This window comes from Glandiceps talaboti, chromosome 7 (assembly GCF_964340395.1).
Source record: "Glandiceps talaboti chromosome 7, keGlaTala1.1, whole genome shotgun sequence".
Lineage (NCBI taxonomy): Eukaryota > Metazoa > Hemichordata > Enteropneusta > Spengelidae > Glandiceps > Glandiceps talaboti.
Genome location: NC_135555.1, coordinates 7,238,759 through 7,260,399, shown reverse-complemented (window position 1 = coordinate 7,260,399; position 21,641 = coordinate 7,238,759). Strand labels below are relative to the sequence as shown.

Genomic DNA, 21,641 nt, shown 5'->3' with positions numbered 1-21,641 from the left:
GACGTGTCTAACAACAATTGCACGATAACATACTTTAGTGGAATGATTCAACATATTTAAACTAGTTTTACTTCCATGCTTTTAAATTAAATATCGCCAGGGCTAGATTTGTTTAGTGTCTGGATATCTGTAAGTACATGGCATTTAAAAGGAGAAGAAGACAAGCAAATATCTCCAATATAATATATTTTCGTCGGACTAAAATGTGGACTTATGATCTGCCTGACTACGAACAACTGTGAAAGGGACAGTTGTTGTAATTTGCATTTTGTAACTGTGTATTTGGACATACATTGCTTTATGCTTTGTATATGAATGATAGTGACTCTGATGGTATATATAAATATTCCCATTCTACTAATATACTAAAGACTGGTGAGAACGAGGCTATCTATATATAGAGAGTGATGTCATCATTCGTATACTGGCTACGTAGTGTACAATAATTGTACAACTCGTTAGTGCGCAACAGCAAAACTGCTCTACAAACTAAAGTACTAATTCAGAAGTGGTAAGTGTCTTTTCTTGTTATCTCTTTTCTATTTTGTGCTTATACTACCGATATAAATTTCGTCACATTGATTTCCTTGCCACTGCATGTCACCTTGAAAAGTTTTATAAACGACACAACACAACGCTCGAGAGATCAGTTATTTTTATATACAAGTTGTAATACTTGCACATAAAGACTCCATGTATATGTGTTCGACAAAACCGAACTTCTGTCTTATTCAGCACCACTGTTCCGTACCTAGCGGTAACATTTACTTCCTGGTTGATCTCACAACCCCATGTAGGTAATATATCGAAAGAGTTTATTTACTTTAGACCATATATCAAACACATGATCCACTAGCACTAAAACTTCATACCTTGGGTTTAATTTGGTAAATACTCAATTATGTCAAAAACAATACAGTATGGGTTACAAATAAAGCTTTCTTAGTGCATTTTTTTCATGTCGCAAATACTTGCACAACCAACAATAAATGGAATAGATCGGATTTGTATCCTTATATACGTCACAAGGCGAGAGAGTGACATTAAAAGTATCATTTTCATTTTTTTGAGATGTGACGCAGCAGGTGATACCATATTCTACTGGACAGTTTCACTTTCACTTTGTAACTATAAAGGGGAATGACACATTTTGAATACACTGTCGATTGCATGCTGATCCCCGTACACTTGTCAAATACTGAACAGTTTTGACAGAATCCACGTTAACTTGATTTATCACACCCTTGGTTTAATTTGGTCGGAAATAAGAACATTACTTCCTGCATGTCACCATACATATCACGACAGTACAAACAGTACGTAATGTGGTAATGATATGCGCTCAAGACAGTACATATTATCACATATTATTGTCCGGACAACCGTGCGTATTAACTTCAGCCAAAAGTGGTCTGATATTCAGCAGTGCGTTGACGTTTCATTTAGTGAGGTCAAAAGGTTCATTGGATTTCTACGTATTCAAAAATGAAAGACTCAAGATAAAAAGTCAACAGGTTCACAGTTCAATGAATATGAAAACATTGCAAATATCAATATATCATGGACGATTTTATATCTTAGGTGCCGGAACGAAGTACATCAGACGTAATAATGCCACTGGACACTGTCCTATGCCTGGACACCTCTGGTTCCATGGCTAACAGAGGGATAAAGGAACTGAAAAAAGCAGGCACAGAATTCCTACTCGGTATTCAACAAACAGCTACGCAAACTGGACTACGTGAAAACGTCGCAGTGGTTGAGTTCGGTAGAAACACAAGGATCGTAAGAAGTCTTTCTGATAACTACAGACTAACCAAGGCAGCAATTGGTAAGTTAATTACGTAGGAATGTCGGAGAGAATGTTTCAGTACATTCCTAGCACAGACCAGTCCAAGTTAAATGTTATAGTTGTTACGAAGAGTGCATGGTAGTTGTAACCAACACATTGCAGTATTCTAGTTAGTTAAAAACTCGACTCGACGAGTTGTGTGATGCGAAATGTCAGTTCAGTTCTATTTTGTGTTTCTCAACAACAACAACAACAACAACAACAACAACAACAACAACAACAACAACAACAACAACAACGACTTCGACTTCGACTTCGACGACGACGACGACGACGATTATAAATTTATGCAGACGTCATAAAAATTGTGCAGGATCTAGGAGCATTGTTTACCCGCTGTATTATGTGATCACTAGCATAGTCGTATACCTAAGTATAAAACAGCATTAAAACTTAACGATAGCCTTATAGGTGAGTGTCACAGTGGTGTACAAATATTGAGAGAATAGACTACTCACGAGTTAGCAGACCACCAGAGAATTAACAAACAACCATAGCATACATACACCCACAAAGTGCATAGATTCTCTTAACCCCAAACAGTGACAGCCACTTTCTTCCAAAGGATTCCAGGTATGTAAATAACAGATGAACGCCGTTAGAACACTCACTTATACCATAGACCCTCCACCAACGTTGGTGGAGGGTCTATGCTTATACATATTTCACTTGCTTGAATACAGATAGCTTAGAAGCAGGCGGGTCTACACCAATGTTTGAAGGTCTGATGGAAGCTATGAAGGAGATACTCAAAAATGGTGAGATAAACTTGTTATTGAAAGTGACTTATTGACAGAAAATGTTACTCGCTTTTGAAAAAAAAAAGTTGAACCGAACTATCATAATCTTTATGTGATGCATGACTGCAAACTTGAAGTTTAACATTACGAAGTTTGACAGATCATAAAAGTATCAAAATACCAAAATGTTAAAGAGACACAATACATTTCTTTGCATGTATGCATGTATGCATGTATGTATGTATGTATGTATGTATGTATGTATGTATGTATGTATGGATGGGTGGATGGGTGGGTGGGTGGGTGTGTGTGTGTGTGTGTGTGTGTGTGTGTGTGTGCGTGCGTGCGTGCGTGTGTGTGTGTGTGTGTGTGTTTAGACTTTAGTCAATATTTTGAATATGTAATCATAGTAATACTGAACTGATTCTCTTGTAGGAGGTGTGTTGACTCTACCAGGTGGAAGAAAAATGACACCACGGATTATTTTGATGACCGATGGTCGGCCTGATGTAAGGCATAATTCAAACTTTGACACACTATCCTCATCTGAAACACACTTGGCATTGTAAAATTTTATGTCATGACATACAAATGAGTTGATTAACTGCCAGTGGTTTATTGTTTTTGTCCAAAACAAACTCTACAACAGGAATTGTTTTAGTGATAAGCCTCTAAATTTAAATTCGGTGTTGATCGGTTTAATATATGTGTGCCGGTGATACGCCAAACGTTGGCCAATAAATAATGTACAAATATTGTGTACAGACTCTTCTAAATAAATGTTCGTTGTTTTTTGATGTTGTATTTCATTTTGTCAATTTTTTAGAAAATTTCTTCGATGTACTTTTGTCAAAATCACTGGAGTACAAACATCGATACTTATTTCGATTCAATAATGTTGTTACATGCACATTAGGATAAAGATGAAGTCCTGAAAGCCGCCATGTCATTTGGACCTCTGTGGAGAGCTGTTGGTCTCCCCCATCCAATTCCCATCGCTTGTGTTGGCTGTGGCCCCGATGTTGACAGAGTAAGTGCATTAGTGTATATTACTTCGGTGTAACATTATTTCAGCCATCTCTGGCGTCAGCTCTGAGCTACCTAAGTGGCATGATGGTTCCTGTCGCCCACATTTTTCATAATTTCTTTTGCAGGTTTTCAGGAGAAGAGTTTCAATAATTCTGAAATGTGGTCCATTCGTGTCATACTGCCTAATCCCATAAGTCAAAGATTGAATGAGAACGAAGAACCAATCACTTTTAAACGTCGTTCTCTTGATATTTTCACTCACCAGGAACTACTTGCCTCCATTGCCAAGGTTACCAACGGAATGTTCGTAACTGGTGAAATCAGCCAACTCGGTGACTTCTTTCGAAGACAAGTGCTACTTATTCGATTTGCAGCACAGTTTTCTCACGGTAAGCCATTCTTGAGATAAGATGCGTATATATGTCCTTACCATAGTTGAGCGTGGCAAATGAACTTTCGATTTATGGCTTTCGACTTAGGGCTTAATGGGTCTTGGACTCTATACGCATGCGTACAATGAGCATTGACCCCCTTCTGATTTATAATACCCTAACAACTGATAATTAAAACATTTATGCCCGGCTCTTACTCGAATAAGTCAGTGTTGACTTATCGCACTAAACGTTGGGGGCGCTCATTATTGTGATACAGTTGGCTACTCATGATCCACAACATAAAACATACATTTTAAAGTCAAATATCCTTTAAATGTTTGCAATGGAATCACGTGACAAGCAATGCTGTGGTGAATGAAAGACAGTATTATGGGAAGCCGTTTAGGCCAAAAGTATTTTTTTATTTTAGCTGTAGTATTTTATATTTTTCGTACTTACAAACTAATTTTAACAGTTTATGTACTTTTATTCCATGTTCACATTATTTTAAATGAAATAAGTTTTCATTTATTTGAGAATATTGTTTTACTTTTCGTCAAACCATAATTTTTTTCAAGGATTATATATAATTGAAAGTCAAAATATATTTTTTGTTAAAGTTTTTTATTTTATTTTTTAAATCTAAAAAAAAAAAATTCAACTTTTTTTTTTCTTCCCAACTTTTTTTTTTTGGCCGAGTCTGCTGACAGGCGCCGGTGCAGAGCACGTCGTGCTCGTACCAGGCGCCTGTCACGAGTACGAGGCGTGACCTTTGACATCACGTTCTTATTATCTTCACGTTCTTATTATCTTATTTGATCGCTCAAACATTATATCAGATCTCAAAACTGTTAATTGACGTGTGATAGTATCTGTTTTTTCCAACAACCGCGACTTCAGCCGCGTACGATCCATGTGCAACGGGTAAAGGTATTTCCAATGGGTCAGTCAGGTACTTCTAGTACGAGCGCACATGTTGACGTCGACCTGCTGTATTACGGTAGACGTGTTGTTCTCAACTTTTCATGATATATGCATGTGTACTCAGAACACCGAGAGAATGTATACTACAATGTACGATGAAGTAAACTGAATCTTTACAACAACAACAACAACAACAACAACAACAACAACAACAACAACAATGATAACAAGGCGATAAAAGCTGGTTTAGGTTGATATGTAATACAGCAGGTCGACGTCAATATGTGAGCTCGTACTGGAAGTAGTACCTGACTGACCCATTGGAAATACGCGTTCGCTTTTCCTCACGTTTTTGTTCATAAAGCTGTTTTGCTCACGCTCACAGTATAGTGTACCATCTTATTTCAATTCTGGTCAGTTTCACAATAATGAATGTAATTGTTATTGATGCAACAAACTTTAGTTGTTTTAGATTAACTACCTTTACCCTTTGCACATGGATCGTGTCCTACGTACTACATCATGTAATACATCATACATGCGGTCGATAACCTTAACGTGACGGTGTACACATGTGTGTACGCGGCTGAAGTCGCGGTTGTTGGAAAAAAACAGATACTATCACACGTAAATTAACAGTTTTGAGATCTGATATAATGTTTGAGCGACCAATTTCGAAGGTAATGAGAAGGTGTATTTGACGCCGAAACACGTCGTGATGGATGTCGAAGGACATGCCTGTCACGAGCACGACGTACTCGTGACAGGCGCTGGTCAGCAGACTCGGCCAAAAAAAAAAAGTTGGGAAGAAAAAAAAAAAAGTTGAAATTTTTTTTTTTTAGATTTAAAAAATAAAATAAAAAACTTTAACAAAAATATATTTTGACTTTTAATTATATATAATCCTTAAAATAATTCTGGTTTGACGAAAAATAAAACAATATTCTCAAATAAATGCAAACTTATTTCAATTAAAATAATGTGAACATGGAATAAAAGTACATAAACTGTTAAAATTAGTTTGTAAGTACGAAAAATATAAAATACTATAGCAAAAATAAAAAAAAATACTTTTGGCCTGAACGGCTTCCCATACAGTATCATCACCAGTTGCTTTGATCAAATGATAATGAACTGTTATTACATGGAATTATGGAATTATGTAGTAGAGCGCCACCAATGTTTAGAGTATGGTATAGATATATGTACTTTCTGCATGCTTCTCTGTTTTTCTGACAGACAAATCATCTGACTGGATCAGATGGGGTCATAAGAACATCTTTGGTTAAGTCTGAATGTAATGTATGTTTAGTCTTTCTTATAGCAGATATTTCACAGCTCAATTGTTGTTTTTATCCGGTGAAATGACCATTTTTTAATTTCAGATATGGATAAACTCAGATCGCTTATAGCACTACGAACTTTCCTAGCATCCATGGGTGAAAACGTGGACAACGATGAAGAATTGGTAAATTATTATTTCCTTATTTTCTGTCATGGTGGTACATTAATGCCTTAAAGTTGTTTTTTTAAATCAATGGAAAACAATATGAAAGTTACAATGTGTATATATCAACAATGTACATTGTACAGATATGATACATACTACAATGGTTTAGTAGTTTATGGAAAGACGAATTTCATGTTAGCACGTGTCAATCGTTCACAAAATTAAAGACACATAAAGTGAAAATCTATGGAGCTGCAAAATATGAATGGGCCACAACCACTGTTGATTAGAATCTTCTATCAAAGCATTCCGACGTCGACTGAATACAACACAACAACAACAACAACAACAACAACAACAACAACATAAACAACAAAAAACAACAACAATAACAACAACAAAACAGTAATTATATTGCGTGGTTTTACTGTAATAGTAACACATTATGAAAAAAATATATGAGACAACACACATTGTGTTTGTTGTTGATTTGGAATCAACATTCCAAGACTTGGAATTTTCAACTATGTCTTTTTCCTTGAACACTACGTACAGCTACATGTATGTCCATTTTCGTTTTTGAAACTCGTATAGTTTTAATTGTCTAAATTCGGGGTATTTGGTAGAATCACAGACAAGTTTGTTACTTGTCTGTGGTAGAATTGAGTACTACAGAGTACACTTTCCTATCTGTATACTACCAGTGCTCCATCACTCCCTGCGTCGAAAGGAAGTAGTAGAACTTATACGAGTCACTCTTTACTGACGCCAGTGTTATTGCCGTCTAGAGGATGCAAATTAAGACAAATTTTGAACAAATCACAAGTTTTGAACGAAAAAAATTGTATAATTGAACATATTGTTTGTTTTATCTGTAGAGGGGGTTACTGGCGTTGTTGTTAACCATGATGATGATATCCGGAGACGAGGATGAAGATGACCTTGTAAGTACATGTGTAGATTTTAGTGATATTTAAAGAAATTATTCAATAAAGTAAAAATAAAGTTTTTAATATGGAATATTCTCCTATATAGAATGACCTCGTAATATATTTGGGTGTATAGAGTTAACGTTTAATACTAGCTTGTAGTAACTCTCTCCTTCAGTAACTTGGGCCCGATTACAAGTTGTACGAAGGTTAGAAATTCTGAACATTTGTGCAAATGGCTACATACTTCCGAGGGCCAATTGTTACCACGAATCTTGGTCAGAGAATCTTGTAACATGTCGTTACCATATTGTCTACTGCCTGTGGGTTGATTAACTTGACATGGTGCATAGCAAGGTACCTACATTTTTGGAGTAAGGTCCAGATTGAGATTAAGCTATATTAGTCCTTATATATTTTTTTAAGGAAGTCGATGATTATCCTCCCCTTGGTACTAGGGTTCGTCGAGGAAGAGATTGGAAATGGGGCAACCAGGATGGAAATGGTGTGGGAACAGTAGTTAAGCACTCACGAGGAGGTAAATTCAACTTGACTCGTTTTAGTTAACGTTTATGCAATAAATTTCAACAAACTTTGTTATTGTACAGGACAAGCCATGTGACTGTTTTAACTTCAATTCTAATGTTCAGGAACACTTGATGTCGAATGGGACCAAGGAAACAGGAATACTTATCGCCACGGAGCCGAAAATGCCAGAGATTTAAGGGTAAGAAGGAAGGGGAGAGAGAGAGAGAGAGAGAGAGATAGAGAGAGAGAGAGAGAGAGAGAGAGAGAGAGAGAGAGAGAGAGAGAGAGAGAGAGAGAGAGAGAGAGAGGGTAGGGAGTAGGGACAACTATTTACACTGACACCATTCATAATCCCTCTTTTAACACCAAATTATATTTTTCAAAAACAAATAAATCGTATATTTTTTTAAATGTTAAGCAACCAGTTTAATAAAGGTTGCTTTCACCACGTTTCCTATAGACAAAACCAACATAGCATAAAATTACAAATCCAAAATTTGGGAAAAAAAATCTCAAGTAAATAAGCGTTTCTTTTGTTTTTATATTCATGTTCATGTACAACGCAAATTCACACTTGAAACCATGAGGTCACAATATCGATAATAACTTCTTTTGCAGGTCGTGGATGAACCTAGAAGCATTGCATTTGGCCAAGGAATGAAAGTAGGAGTTCGAGTTGTTCGGGGTATGGTGTCATTTTTTGTGTGAATCCTGCATTAATACCAGAACACTAGGGGAACAGTTCATTTGCAGGAGAACAAATTGAAGTGAATGACGTTTTCAACAGGATCTTTGAAGCTGAAAAACGTTTCAGTGTAGATCTGATCCGTTCAGAGAAACCACTGACAGGATAGACCTGATGGAATTTAATGTGTTGTGATCATTTGCTCAGTATATTTGCACTCACAAACTTACACACACATACACCAACCGACACACACACCCACACCCAACCACCCACCCCACTCCACACACATACACACATGCACATGCACATCCACCCACCCACCAAACAACACACACACAAACACACGCTACACCACACACAGGAAACCAACCACCCACAAATACACACACATATACACATACGTACACTCACATATACACACACATCCACATTCACCCGTCAACCAATCAACCGACACACACACACACACACACACACACACACACATACATACATACATATACATACATACACATACACACATATGTACACACGCACAAACACATACACCCCCTCCCCCCACCACACACATATTCATCTCTGGAAACATCTTTAAGACTGGTTAAACTAAATTATACGTGAAATACGTGAAAACACACACACACACACACACACACACACACACACACACATACATACATACATACATACATACATACACATACACACATATGTACACACGCACAAACACATACACCCCCTCCCCCCACCACACACATATTCATCTCTGGAAACATCTTTGAGACTGGTTAAACTAAATTATACGTGAAATCATACAAAAGACTATATCTTGTAGGACCAACCTGGGAGTGGGGAAATCAAGACGGTGGACCAGGCAGTGTTGGCAATGTGTACAAAGTGGACACGGGAGAAAGATTCAACGTTAATGTGAGTGCAGTATTATCATGAAAAAACTCCAACAGCCTCTGATGACTGTTGTTGGTCGAAGTACTTTAACAATATAAGAGTGTCACTCTAGTCTATCTGCTAGACCTCGGATGTTCTTCCGATACAATACGACACACGACCGAACATCGCTATCGAGGATGCCCTCACTGCGAACTTCGTTCACTTATAGTATAGAAAGAAAGCCCGAACGTCTAGCAGCAAGACTAGTGTCACTCTTGCCTCTAAGACATACTTATTCATCATCTTGTGAACTTCTCAATCTCAAAGTCATTGTCATTTAGCGTTCTTTTTTGTCTGTCTGTCTGTCTGTCTGTCTGTCTGTCTGTCTGTCTGTCTGTCTGTCTGTCTGTCTGTCTGTCTGTCTGTCTGTCTGTCTGTTTGTTTGCATGATTATCTGCCTGCCTGCTTATGCACCCTCCCTGATATTGTTCCCGAGATACACTGAGTTTTTCAGTTTTTTCAGCAACAGTTTACTATGAAAATGGTATCAAATGCTCTGGTGTTTGAATTCCAGGTACGTTGGCCGAACGGTAAAAAGAATCACTATAGATATGGCAGTGGTGTAAAAGATGTTAAACCATTGGATGTCTCTGGTGAGTTTCTCTTGTGCGATTTGTGATCTACAGACATTTAATATCCAGCATCTATGTATCTACATGGTATAACACCTATGTGCTAATACTAGTACTAATGTCAGAGGAGAGATCGACACAGTACAACAGATGTAAAGGTACAACACACAGCTAGCCAGACAGGCGCACAAACAAACAAACAAACAAACAAACAAACAAACAAACAAACAGACAGACAGACAGACAGACAGACAGACAGACAGACAGACGAACTAAACCAACAGTCAGGCAGACATACACTGTACACTGTATAAGATTACTTTGCCACATTCTAAAGTTTTCCATATCAATTTCGCCATGTCGTTTCCATTTTCTAGAAGACGTTGATGATGACAGACTTGCCAGAGGACTGGCAGCATTGGCCCTTCTTTCTGCATTGACCGATGACAACGACTCTGCAACCAGTGGCAGGGGAGCCTCTTCTCGGGTGGTTGCCCGCAGACCCGAAAATCCGCCACCAGCGGCCAAGAAAGACGACTCTTCCTGTTCCGTCATGTGAATGACGTATCAATAAGCATATGTGGCTTCTAATTCGATTATATCATCGGTATTCTTGGCACTGACAGCATGTATACATTCATATAACCATAAAAATCTACAAATATTATAGCTTAAAAATGCAAGTATGCAAGCATTTAAAAATGACGAGGTATGGATATTAGCATCATATTTTACTAAGGGGAAGTCCCAAAGTCACCGTCAAGAACAATTGCAATAGTATTTCTTTTTAATCCTCGGACTATTGGTTAAACCACTTGCTTCTTACCACTGCGGTCGGGGTTCGAACCCCATTCAGGGTTCGATTAAATTTACCACGCTGTAAGTAAGAAGGGTGTCGTTCAGTTTGACTCTACCGAACAATGCAGGTTTTCCCCGGGTACTCCGGTTTCCTCCTGCATAAACACTGAACCCACGAGGGATGGCCCTCACTGGACTTCTTGGGAGACAAGTGTTTATATACTTAAAGAACTATCCAGTATAAATAAATATTATTATTATTCCAGAGTACAGAATGTATATACAAATATATATTCAGATATCAAAGACAGTAAGCAGTTTTGAATTCAAATCTGTCCTCAACAGCATCAATATCACACCTGGTGAGATATAAAGGACGCCACCAGCGTTACGCTAGTGTTCACAATCCTTGTTTGGTGTTCTAACAGTTTGTTTTAGAAAGCTTTCAACGGAACCATTGCATTTCAACGCAATGGATGCTGTGACAACCAAATTACAAACATGCCAACAGTACTGTTACGTGGCGATGGTTTGTCCGATAACACAAATCTGTCAAATTTATAGATTACTATTGAAAATTGTATTAGACATATCAGTTTTCATTGTTTCTTATCAAACCGTATTGTTACATTTAAAGAATATATCAATCTGGTTTGTCTGTCTGTTTGTTTGTTTGTTTGTTTGCTTGCTTGCTTGTTTGTTTGTTTTATAATCTAGAATAGTAATGTTCTTGTATAATTGGTATAATGAGACTCGTAGTGATCTCACTGTACAACAGTCCCCCCGTTCAAACCACGCCATGGCTTTTGCCATTGTTAATGTTTTGCAGTAAACCATCATAAAACACTTTCTGTGCAAACCTGCGAACATAGCTAGTAGTAATGTAAAACTCGACTCCCTGTACCACCCAATGTAAGTCACATGGAGGGTGGGGGCGTTGGGGTGGGGATAGGTAGACTTCAGATAGTGAGACCATGGCAGGTCTTTGCTGAAGTGGTTGTAGTATAAAAAGACACAGGTTTACCGTATTTCACACTCCCAACGTTGGTGGCAGTCTTTTACTGAATGTTTGGTAGTATTGCATTGAAGAACGTCGGAGTGTACACGTGGTAGCCACAAAACTACAGTGGCTACTAGCACTACTCAGTGCAATGGATTTTATTTGAGATCCTACATAAATGTGTATCACCTCACAGTGTGTAAAAGCAGATTTAATATATATGCTTATATGTTTTCAGCAAAACATTATTTTTTTCCATGGAAAATGGTGCATATGCATGTCGTAAACGTTACAAGAAAATGTTACTGTAATTTCTATGTAATACATGACAGAGACACCCGATGATCATATTGGTTAGACTTGTACACTTGTATGACACCTCAGATTGCGCTTTCGGAAGTATTGCAAAAAAGCCAACTATACTTAGTGGACACTAGTCTGGGTTGAGGCCTCCAACACTGAGGCACACCTAGGCCCTAGCGCTAGCCGAGGGCGTAGAAGATAGACTGATCGGATTGGTCTTTCAGCTCAGACCACCAACCAGAGGTTATTGTCACCTTTGTGTTATCACAGGGTAAAGGACAAATAATCATTTTTGTACTCGCGATTTTCCGGATTTCTAATATTATTTTCTGTATATTTCAAATAAAGTTTTAAATACTGTTTCCTCTCAATGTTTTTTTTTCTATTTTCTACCTGATATCACTATGTCTTATCTGATTTTATCAGCTTTGCATTAATTAGTAGCTTGCTAAAACAAACTCACTATTTGCCCAAATTATCGCATTATGCCGTGAATGTAAACATCTACTGATCCGATTAATACTAGTAATACTATTAATATTAGTATTACCACCTTCACCGCGGATTAGTAATTCGTAATAATGGAGTCATGATGGGTGAATGGTTAGCGTGACCGGCTTGGAATCTACAGGTTGCAGGTTCGAGTCGCTGCCTGCTGTTTGTTTCTGAGTGGCAAGATTTGAACCACGACTGTGCCTCAGTCAACCCAGCTGTAGGTTGCAATGTGAAGGCTTTAATCCTATGCGCTTAAATGCCATTTATTGTAGATTCCAGGTTGCAGGTTCGAGTCGCTGCCTGCTGTTTGTTTCTGAGTGGCAAGATTTGAACCACGACTGTGCCTCAGTCAACCCAGCTGTAGGTTGCAATGTGAAGGCTTTAATCCTATGCGCTTAAATGGCTGCAATGGATTGTATGCTCCCCGGGGAGTTGAGGAAGACTAAAGGGCCGTTGTGCCGTTCTGATCCGAGCCAGGGGTAATAATTGTAAAGCGCTTTGAGCACGGAGTGGGAAAGCGCTATATAAGAAACCAACATTATTATTATTAATTACTTGTGTAAATGATTTGGCAATGCATTGCAACATGTCAGGCAAATAGCTACCAAAAGTAGGCCTCAGATCGAGAGCAGTATGAATATATCATCTTTATAGGTTACGCTCGGTCTATATTATCATATCTTTCCAAGGCTATGTACCCTGTAGTTACCACCATATATATATAGGAGGAGGGGGATTCTCACCCCGAAAGAGCTTTAACAAGTACTTGGATCATACAGTATTAGTCATATTCGAGCCAATAACTTTAATCAGAATGATTTATGTTGACAACATCTCTGATACGACAGCAATCATACATCTCGATATCAAGACAAGAGAGAGGCTGGCCTGGGTTGCAATGTGAAGGCTTTAATCCTATGCGCTTAAATGGCTGCAATGGATTGTATGCTCCCCGGGGAGTTGAGGAAGACTAAAGGGCCGTTGTGCCGTTCTGATTGTCACATTCACTAAAATATCACCAATAGATCAAAACCATGTGCCATGTCTTACTTTTTTTTTCAAGTTTGACGCGTTTGACGAGCTACATTCAAGAATCTTTGTTTCTCATTTTGGCGAAAAATAATCTGATGACAAAACAAAGGCAGACAATAACTTAAAACCCTAGCTCAGATATCAACGCTTGTCTAATTTGCATGACCAGTTGATTAGATTGTCATAGAACAGGATATCACAACAACTCAACATGGACGTTGTGTGGACTGCGGTCGTTGTAATGATTCTAAACTACATAACAGGTAGCAACACGGTGAGTAAACCCAGCGTCTTTTTACTGCTCGATTTGTAAACTCATGCAATTTCGTCAGAGTAAAGCTTACATGGCTTTAACTATTATCACTTTATTTCATGGGGCGACTAGTCTTGCTGTTAGACCGGCGTTCGGGCTTTCTTTCGATACTATTTAGCGAACGAAGTTCGAAGTGAGGGCTTGCTTGGATGTTCCATCCTCGATAGCGATGTTCGGGTGTGTGTCGTATTCTATCGGAAGAACATCCGAGGTTTAGCAGATAGACTATGGGGCGACCTGCTGAAAACCGTCCACATATTTTTAATCTTTTTGCCACCCGGTCGACACTCCTATCAGGCTATGGTATCATAGGAGTTGATAACAGATCTTTATAGAGTAACTCGTCATTTGTAAATACTCATGGATCACCGGTGCTTTACAGATAGCAAGGTCAAAATAAATTAAATGTCTCAAAAACCAGATCATGTATCGATGATTGGTGCTATATTGACATCAGTTTGTAACCGATTTCAAAGAGTCGCAGTAGCATGTAATGCATGTACGGTATGTACATGCGTGTTTGTGTGTGTGTGTGTGGGGGGGGGGGTCATACATCAGCATTCCTTGGCATATATTGGGTTAAGATATACATGTATTCCTGTGTCCGATTATGTGCATTTATACAAGGAAATGTGCCCGTGACATCTTCATCTGACGCCGGATTAGTTTCAAGACCTTACCAGTAGTGTTTACGTTTTGTTATTTTAATGTCTGTGTTTGTGTCGTCTGCCATGTTCGTCTTAGATTATTGTATAGATTACTGATTTGTGATTGCCGTAGGATTAAGTCTAGTTCTTGGAACTCGACGTGAAATGACGTAAATGAGCTAATGAATGGTTAATGGCAAAACAAAAATATCACCCTGATGGATGACTTTGCATAAGGAATACAGAGGAGAATCAGCAACAATGAAGGACTTCTCTTTTTCGGGCCTGGGAGTGAGATGATCGTTGGGTGGCCTGGGGTTACTCCATTGATACACATACACAAGGAAGCTCCGCGCAGGCCAACGTTTGGCATATTCTAACATGGACATGGTTTGTTTGTTTGTTACATTTGTTCTGCAATACGTTTTGGAGTATTTGATCTTTAACCACCCTAAAGCAAAACTCTGTTTTAAGTTTTAACATTCAAAGTACAATCAGTCTCAAATCTGAGAACAGGGCCAAAGGCACCTTGACGCGGCTATGGTATTTGCCCCCCCCCCCCCATCGGGTGCCTGGGTCACGTCTCTTGATGACAAATCAATTAATGTACCCCATTCCAGCCAGCGCCCCTCCCCTCCGTATTGCTATCGATATATCTAACACTATTAAATTGGGGTATTTTATTGCTTTATCAGTATATTGGAATTCTCGCAAACCAGGGCTGTGTTGTCTGGCGCGTTGGACAGTGCCGTAAAAGAGGCTGTGCACGTGGTTTACGACGATGTATATTTGTTATTGTACATAATACAACATAATCCTCCTATACCATTTGTTGTGTTTGTTATCTTTAATAACTATGCGATTTGTTTCCTAGGCAAGTATTAGTTTTGTACGTGGTGACGTCACAGCTAAGAAGACATCATGGGACACACTACCTAAAGTTCTGGTAAGACAAGTATATATATAGAACAAAATGTGTGATTATAAATTAAGCTTTGCTATTTATAGTAATTTCATATGATACGGTATTGTGTAAGTCTCGTGAGTCCGATCACAGGATTACTCAATTCTTGAGAAAACAGTTCTCGACGTGGAAAACATAGTCTCAAGTATGAATGTGCGTGATATACTCTTCTGTTGTTTCGATCAATTTCTATTTCTACCACGTGGCTAACAACTGACTCATTTCTAGTTAACACACACTTGATACGACTGGTCATTTTATTTCAGAGTGTTTTGCATTCAATAATCTTGATTCTATTCCACAGAAAGAAATTTACCCACCAAATAAAAGAGAGTTCGGTGAGTACTGAAATATTAATCAATATATAGTTACACAAAGTCATTGTCTTCACTCTTTTACTGCCAGACAAATGCAACAGGTGTTAGAACTACGTATACCGAAACACACACGCGCACACACACACGCACACACACACGCACACACACACACACACACACACATACATACATACATACATACATACATACATACATACATACATACATACATACATACATACATACATACATAAATACATACATAACGAGTTCGAAGTAACTGAAACTTTTACTTTTTTATATCTTGACTAGATCCACAGTCACTTGATAAAAACATGCCTGCTATGAGAAATATTCTCGGTGAAAATGAAAAGCTGAAAAGTAAGTTGACATAGAGATAATTGTTACAAAGAACGAAGAAAATAAAGGCAACTATATATGGACAAGATAGTTGTTTGTGTGGCACGCTTTTGTAGTAATGGCATGGACTACTGGAATACGAAGCTCTAAACAACAGTAGTGTGGCTATTCAAGACAGGTACCATCTGGCTTAGAAATACAGCCCCTATCAAGTTACCGTCCACCGACTGTCTCTGGCTTAGAAATACAGCCCGTGTCAAGTTACCGTCCACCGGCTGTCTTTGGTACAACCACTCAGAAAAGAATTACAAATCACATGCTACACTTTAAGATAGCGAGATTGAATGAGCTAAGAATGTGTCACCGTGCAGGCATCAAATACTGTAGTCAAAACATTGGCGTCTAGTTACAGTACGTTTTAATGTTCATGACAAATGTATAGTAGCACGAAATTGCAACTGTTCTATCATAGTGCAGAATACGCATGCTGTTTCTTATTGGTGTCTGCATGATTGTTCGTATCAAACTGTCTATATGTGTGTGCTGCTATTGTGTCACTCAGTGGGCATGACTGGTCAGCTTCAAGTTTGATAAGGATCTCATATCCAATTAGTTCTAATGTTGTCCCACTCATAAAATAGGCTTGTGTTTCAGCAAAGTGTTCATACTATTCGACAAACCGTTGTCACTTCTTTCAAATCTTCATCCTAAGGGATAGTACCTGAAGACGTGTTCTTTGAGGGTGACATCTATTTGGGTCCGAAGGTAAGGTTACATAACAAATTACTACCAAGGTACTTTATAGTGTCTGTAGTCTTATATCAGAAACAAAACAAAACAGCAAACGAGGTATACATTATTTGGAATATTAATACCCATTGCCCATTCCATAATCTAAAATCGTCACATATTGTTGTCAAAAAGCCATGCACACTTTATAAACATGTCAAACAACGAACCTATGTTCTCCTTGTTGACTTCATGAATAATTATCATAATGAAATATGAAATTGCTACAGAAAGGGTGAAAGTAAAGACAAGCACGATGTAGTAATGTCGCTCTCTGAAATTCTGTTACGTATGTAAACTTATACATACTTTTACATTTTGACAACGAGTAACTATTCTTTTTTTTACCTTTCAGGGACAGAGAAACGCTATCGTGTATGAATCGAGCTTGTGGCCAAATGGTGTAGTGCCCTATGAAATTCACTCATCTTTCGGTAAGATTGGTCTGGGAGAAATTGATAATAACCATAATTCATCATCCATGCCTGAAACAGTAACTCTGATTAAAGTATTAATGCAAAATAATAACATTGTCATACAAGGCGTAGTATTCTAAGCATCGTGTCTTAACTGAAACCCTCCACCTGTCCCTAACATACATACATACATACATACATACATACATACATACACTTATGATAAATGCCATCTATTTTGTCTTTAGACGCTGATTCGGTTGAAACGATTGAGGATGCGATTAGTCAATTCCATACTCATACTTGTATACGATTTGTACCTCGTAGCACCGAGACAGACTATCTGCACATTTATCCCAGCCGTGGGTAAGTATTACTTCACGTCAATAGCGTAGTTACACTCTAAGACAGAAATGTTGTATTGTTGGCAGTGAAGGCTTAGAAAGAACACAATGTACGCCAGTGCTTATATAGGGTTTTGCGGCAGAGAAAGAAGGGGTCTATCACTCTTTGCTTGTTTGTTCGTTTTATTCGTGGGAGGGGGGGGGGGTACGCTTGCTTGCGAGAATAGCACTATATGCAACCAAGTTGTAAATGCACTACACTCATGATATCGCGCATAAAAAAAACATTACTTTGATTTACATTTCATAGTTTTAACCAATGAGGTTGTATTCGGTACTTTGTTCGTCAGTGCAAAATCATCGTCCCTAAATTGCTGGAATTATTGGTAATTCCTTGGATCATGCAGATAACTAAACAATCATCCCAGGGGGTCTGTATAATGTAGCTTGGACATTGCAGGTGTGTAAAAAAATCCCATACATTCTTACAGGTGCTGGTCTGGTATCGGCATGGGTGGAGGAAGACAAGCATTATCTCTCGGAAGCGGGTGCACCTACCACCGCACCACTCCCATGCATGAATTTATGCATGCTGTTGGATTTGCGCATGAGCAAAGCCGAACTGATCGAGACGACTATGTTTACATTCTGAGGCAAAATATTGAACCTGGTAAATGAATGTGCTAATGTCTAAGTGTGTTACAAATTTCAGACCACGAATTTAGTGGCAGGAGTACAAATACACCATCGACAGCAATCTAAACGTTTATGCCTACAGAGAGTGGAGCTTCTCCATTGTCAATGCATTAATGTAGCAAATTCACATATGAAATGACAAGAATACCATTATCGGCAGATTTGATCATTATCAACAACAACTCACTGTTAAAATGCATGCATATGTTATTAGGACACAAGTATATTTGATTATTCTGCAACCATGCATGAACAAGCCTCGAAGACAACATTTTCAATGTCGATGTTATCAGCATTTATCGTTCAACATCATAATTGTTGGAATTTTTATATCGAATATTCAGTAAATAACAATGTACACACTTTCAAGGTTACCATGTATTTTATATGGATGAGAGATTCAAAATAAAAGTAGCTGAGAGACTTGTCACAGTAAGACCACAAGACTCCGGACTAAACTAAAGCAAACGTAATTATGACGTATATTTCTATATATTTGTCCTAGGTCATGAACATAACTTCGAAAAATACGACACAGATTTCATACAGGATCTTGGAAGCACCTACGACTATTACTCCATCATGCATTATCACAGCACGGCGTTTTCAATTGATGGTACATTATCGACTATCACGCCAAAAGATAACAGAGTGTCGCCAGACGATCTTGGTTCTAGTCTAGATTTCACTGAGACCGATATATATAAATTGAACGCACTCTACAATTGCAGTAAGTACAAACTCAAATATGGCTAAAAAAATAAGATATACCACTATTTAATCAAAAGATGTCTATAGTAAATGTATCTCAAACAAGAAGCTTTTAATATACTTATGACCCTCATATCTGACAGATCAAATAATGACTTTTCACAGATTTTTTTTTCAAGGGGTGACGAAAAAACCAACTGCCAAAAATTCAATTTGAAATTTAAACATCTTGCTCATTAGGACAGTACAATATAGTTATGATAAATTATTTCGCAAGTCTAGAGAGAGGCATCAGCACTGAATAATTAAATCATTGTGTGATCAAGGTCCGTAATAGACGGATCGAAACATTGCATTCATTTCCAATTTACCGTTCCAAAGTAACTGTATTGTATTATCCTATTGATTCTTAGAACCATGAACAATATATTCTCTATCTTACTCATTACAGTAAAGAAACAAATATTAAAACCCAACTAGAAGCTAGTGTATACTTTGTGCTATGTTCATATTTCTTCCATTTCCTCTTTTTCTCTTTTTCCTTCAGATGACGACGGAGGAGATGAAGGTGGTGAAAATAATGGTAATTACAAATGAATTTATTGGTTCACTATATACTATTAAACTCACGAAACTGGCTCGACCAAAATCTTGCTACCACTGTTATATGTTACCACTGTTATATGTTATTGTCTGGCCCAACAAAAATCTTACTAAGGCCTAAAAGAATGCTATTTTTTTCACTGTCAACCCTAAACTTTTTAAAAATAAAATATTCGAGAATAAAATAATAAAATCGCGAAATTTCTGAAGTCTCGCGAGAAATAGTGGATGTGGAAACTGACATCAACTTAAAAGACAATTCAAAACTGTTCTTCCAATCTGTAGTGGCTATGCATCTGATGGGAAGAAATCAATAACACAGAGACTATATAGAAAACATCGAAAAACATAACTACCTGCAATAGAAAAACACAAAAAATATCATATTAAAAAAATGATGTAACAAATCTACCTACCCCACCTATTCTAATATTGAGCGTAATCGAAACCACATATTTTTTTGGCCTAACATTGCTACATTTTATCGTCATGCGCAACATAAATCTCTCAGTGTTGGTAATATGTTTGTTGAGCCAAACTATAAAATGTAGCAGTGTTTAACATATTAAGATTTTTGTCGAGCCCAGACGACGCTTTCTTTCAAGTTTCGTGACTTTAATTGCAATTTTTCACAAACTTCTGGTTAGAGTTCTGTTTAGACTCAGATCACTATTTTCCATAGTGGTCTGAGCTATCAAATACTTGTCACCACATAATGATTGCGTTTATGTGTAAAAGCCCACAAGACTTGGACAGAAAACACAAGATACCATGCATAGTAAGGTATGGAAGACAAGCCACAAAGTCATTTTCAATGTAAAGTCAATAATGATGATACAGTATAGCTAGTTAATGTTTTTATGATATTAATAAACGTCTGACTTCATTTTGCTAATTGCAGAATGTGGAGAGACCCATCTTCTTAGTTCTGAAAATTCTATAGAAATAAGTTCACCAAACTATCCTGAAGACTACAGTAACAATCAAGACTGCACCTGGATTGTCACAAATACTGATGGCGGGAATATCCAACTTAGCTTCAGTAACTTCATTACTGAAAGTAGCTACGATTATGTACAGTTTGGGAATGGAAATACTGCTGTCACCAGTGCAGCCAAGTACAGCGGGGAAGTAGTTCCAGCTAATTTTATCTCATCAGGCGATACTGCATGGATTGTCTTCCATTCTGATGGCTCCAACACTAACTCTGGATTTGTCTTAACAGCCACTGCAGTTGGAGGTAGGTCAAATTTACTATGTGTATGCAGTCTAGAATAATTACAAGGGATTTATTATATCAATTATATCGATAGAACAATCTTTTAATAAATCAGGAAATCTCTTGTTTAATTTATTTGATATCGTTTTTATTTGAGTAAAATGTGTGTTACACAATGATCATACTGAATGACATCCATTGCAGCAAAGTAGACAGTATTTTGTATTGAAAGACAATCTGACACCGTTTGGGAATCTTCATACCTGATAGCTCGTAGTATTGACGTTTTGTTCTATGTTCACGTTTCTTTAATTTCCTTTTATACCAGATGACGACGGAGGAGATGAAGGCGGTGAAAACAATGGTAATTACAATTGAATTCATTTCCAAGAAAGATATACCATTTCAAATATCATTAGTAGGTTCCAAAAAAGAAATCCAAAATGTTCTAGGCTGTCTTCGCCTATGTGATTTTCCTTTCTATGTTGACAACATAATATACCATGTATATATCGGCGATTGTTTTTTCTGTTGTCCGGCGTGTATGTCATCTCTTGAACGTACCTGTACCTACACTTGTTCAATATCTCGTTAGCATTT

The 21,641-nt window shown here is 37.7% G+C and overlaps 2 protein-coding genes across 2 annotated transcripts; both read left to right on the top strand.

Moving 5' to 3' along the window:
- Positions 1-438: 438 nt before the first annotated feature.
- Positions 439-12,441, top strand: LOC144437563 (uncharacterized). The gene is made up of 14 exons (XM_078126525.1): positions 439-511; positions 1,582-1,831; positions 2,536-2,610; positions 3,028-3,101; positions 3,509-3,622; positions 3,887-4,010; positions 6,305-6,387; positions 7,248-7,313; positions 7,725-7,836; positions 7,949-8,025; positions 8,445-8,511; positions 9,350-9,441; positions 9,977-10,055; positions 10,412-12,441. The coding sequence occupies exons 2-14, from the start codon at positions 1,612-1,614 to the stop codon at positions 10,591-10,593; spliced, it is 1,365 nt and encodes a 454-aa protein (XP_077982651.1). The 5' UTR covers positions 439-511; positions 1,582-1,611; the 3' UTR covers positions 10,594-12,441.
- A 1,432-nt stretch (positions 12,442-13,873) lies between these two features.
- Positions 13,874-21,100, top strand: LOC144437466 (hatching enzyme 1.2-like). The gene is made up of 11 exons (XM_078126409.1): positions 13,874-13,936; positions 15,497-15,568; positions 15,891-15,924; positions 16,216-16,284; positions 16,976-17,028; positions 17,408-17,486; positions 17,717-17,834; positions 18,304-18,482; positions 19,014-19,238; positions 19,767-19,802; positions 20,724-21,100. Exons 1-11 carry the CDS (start codon positions 13,874-13,876, stop codon positions 21,098-21,100), a joined length of 1,305 nt encoding a protein of 434 aa, XP_077982535.1.
- Positions 21,101-21,641: the final 541 nt, after the last annotated feature.

What these genes read in the sequence shown, in the direction of transcription:
- LOC144437563 (XM_078126525.1), top strand. Translation starts at nt 1,612, where the DNA reads ATGCCACTGGACACTGTCCTATGCCTGGACACCTCTGGTTCCATGGCT. An exon ending in ACGAGGATGAAGATGACCTT is followed by an intron (nt 7,314 to 7,724) that starts GTAAGTACATGT and finishes TATTTTTTTAAG; the next exon opens with GAAGTCGATGATTATCCTCC. An exon ending in AAAATGCCAGAGATTTAAGG is followed by an intron (nt 8,026 to 8,444) that starts GTAAGAAGGAAG and finishes CTTCTTTTGCAG; the next exon opens with GTCGTGGATGAACCTAGAAG.
- LOC144437466 (XM_078126409.1), top strand. Translation starts at nt 13,874, where the DNA reads ATGGACGTTGTGTGGACTGCGGTCGTTGTAATGATTCTAAACTACATA. An exon ending in ACATAACAGGTAGCAACACG is followed by an intron (nt 13,937 to 15,496) that starts GTGAGTAAACCC and finishes TTTGTTTCCTAG; the next exon opens with GCAAGTATTAGTTTTGTACG. An exon ending in GAGGCAAAATATTGAACCTG is followed by an intron (nt 18,483 to 19,013) that starts GTAAATGAATGT and finishes TATTTGTCCTAG; the next exon opens with GTCATGAACATAACTTCGAA.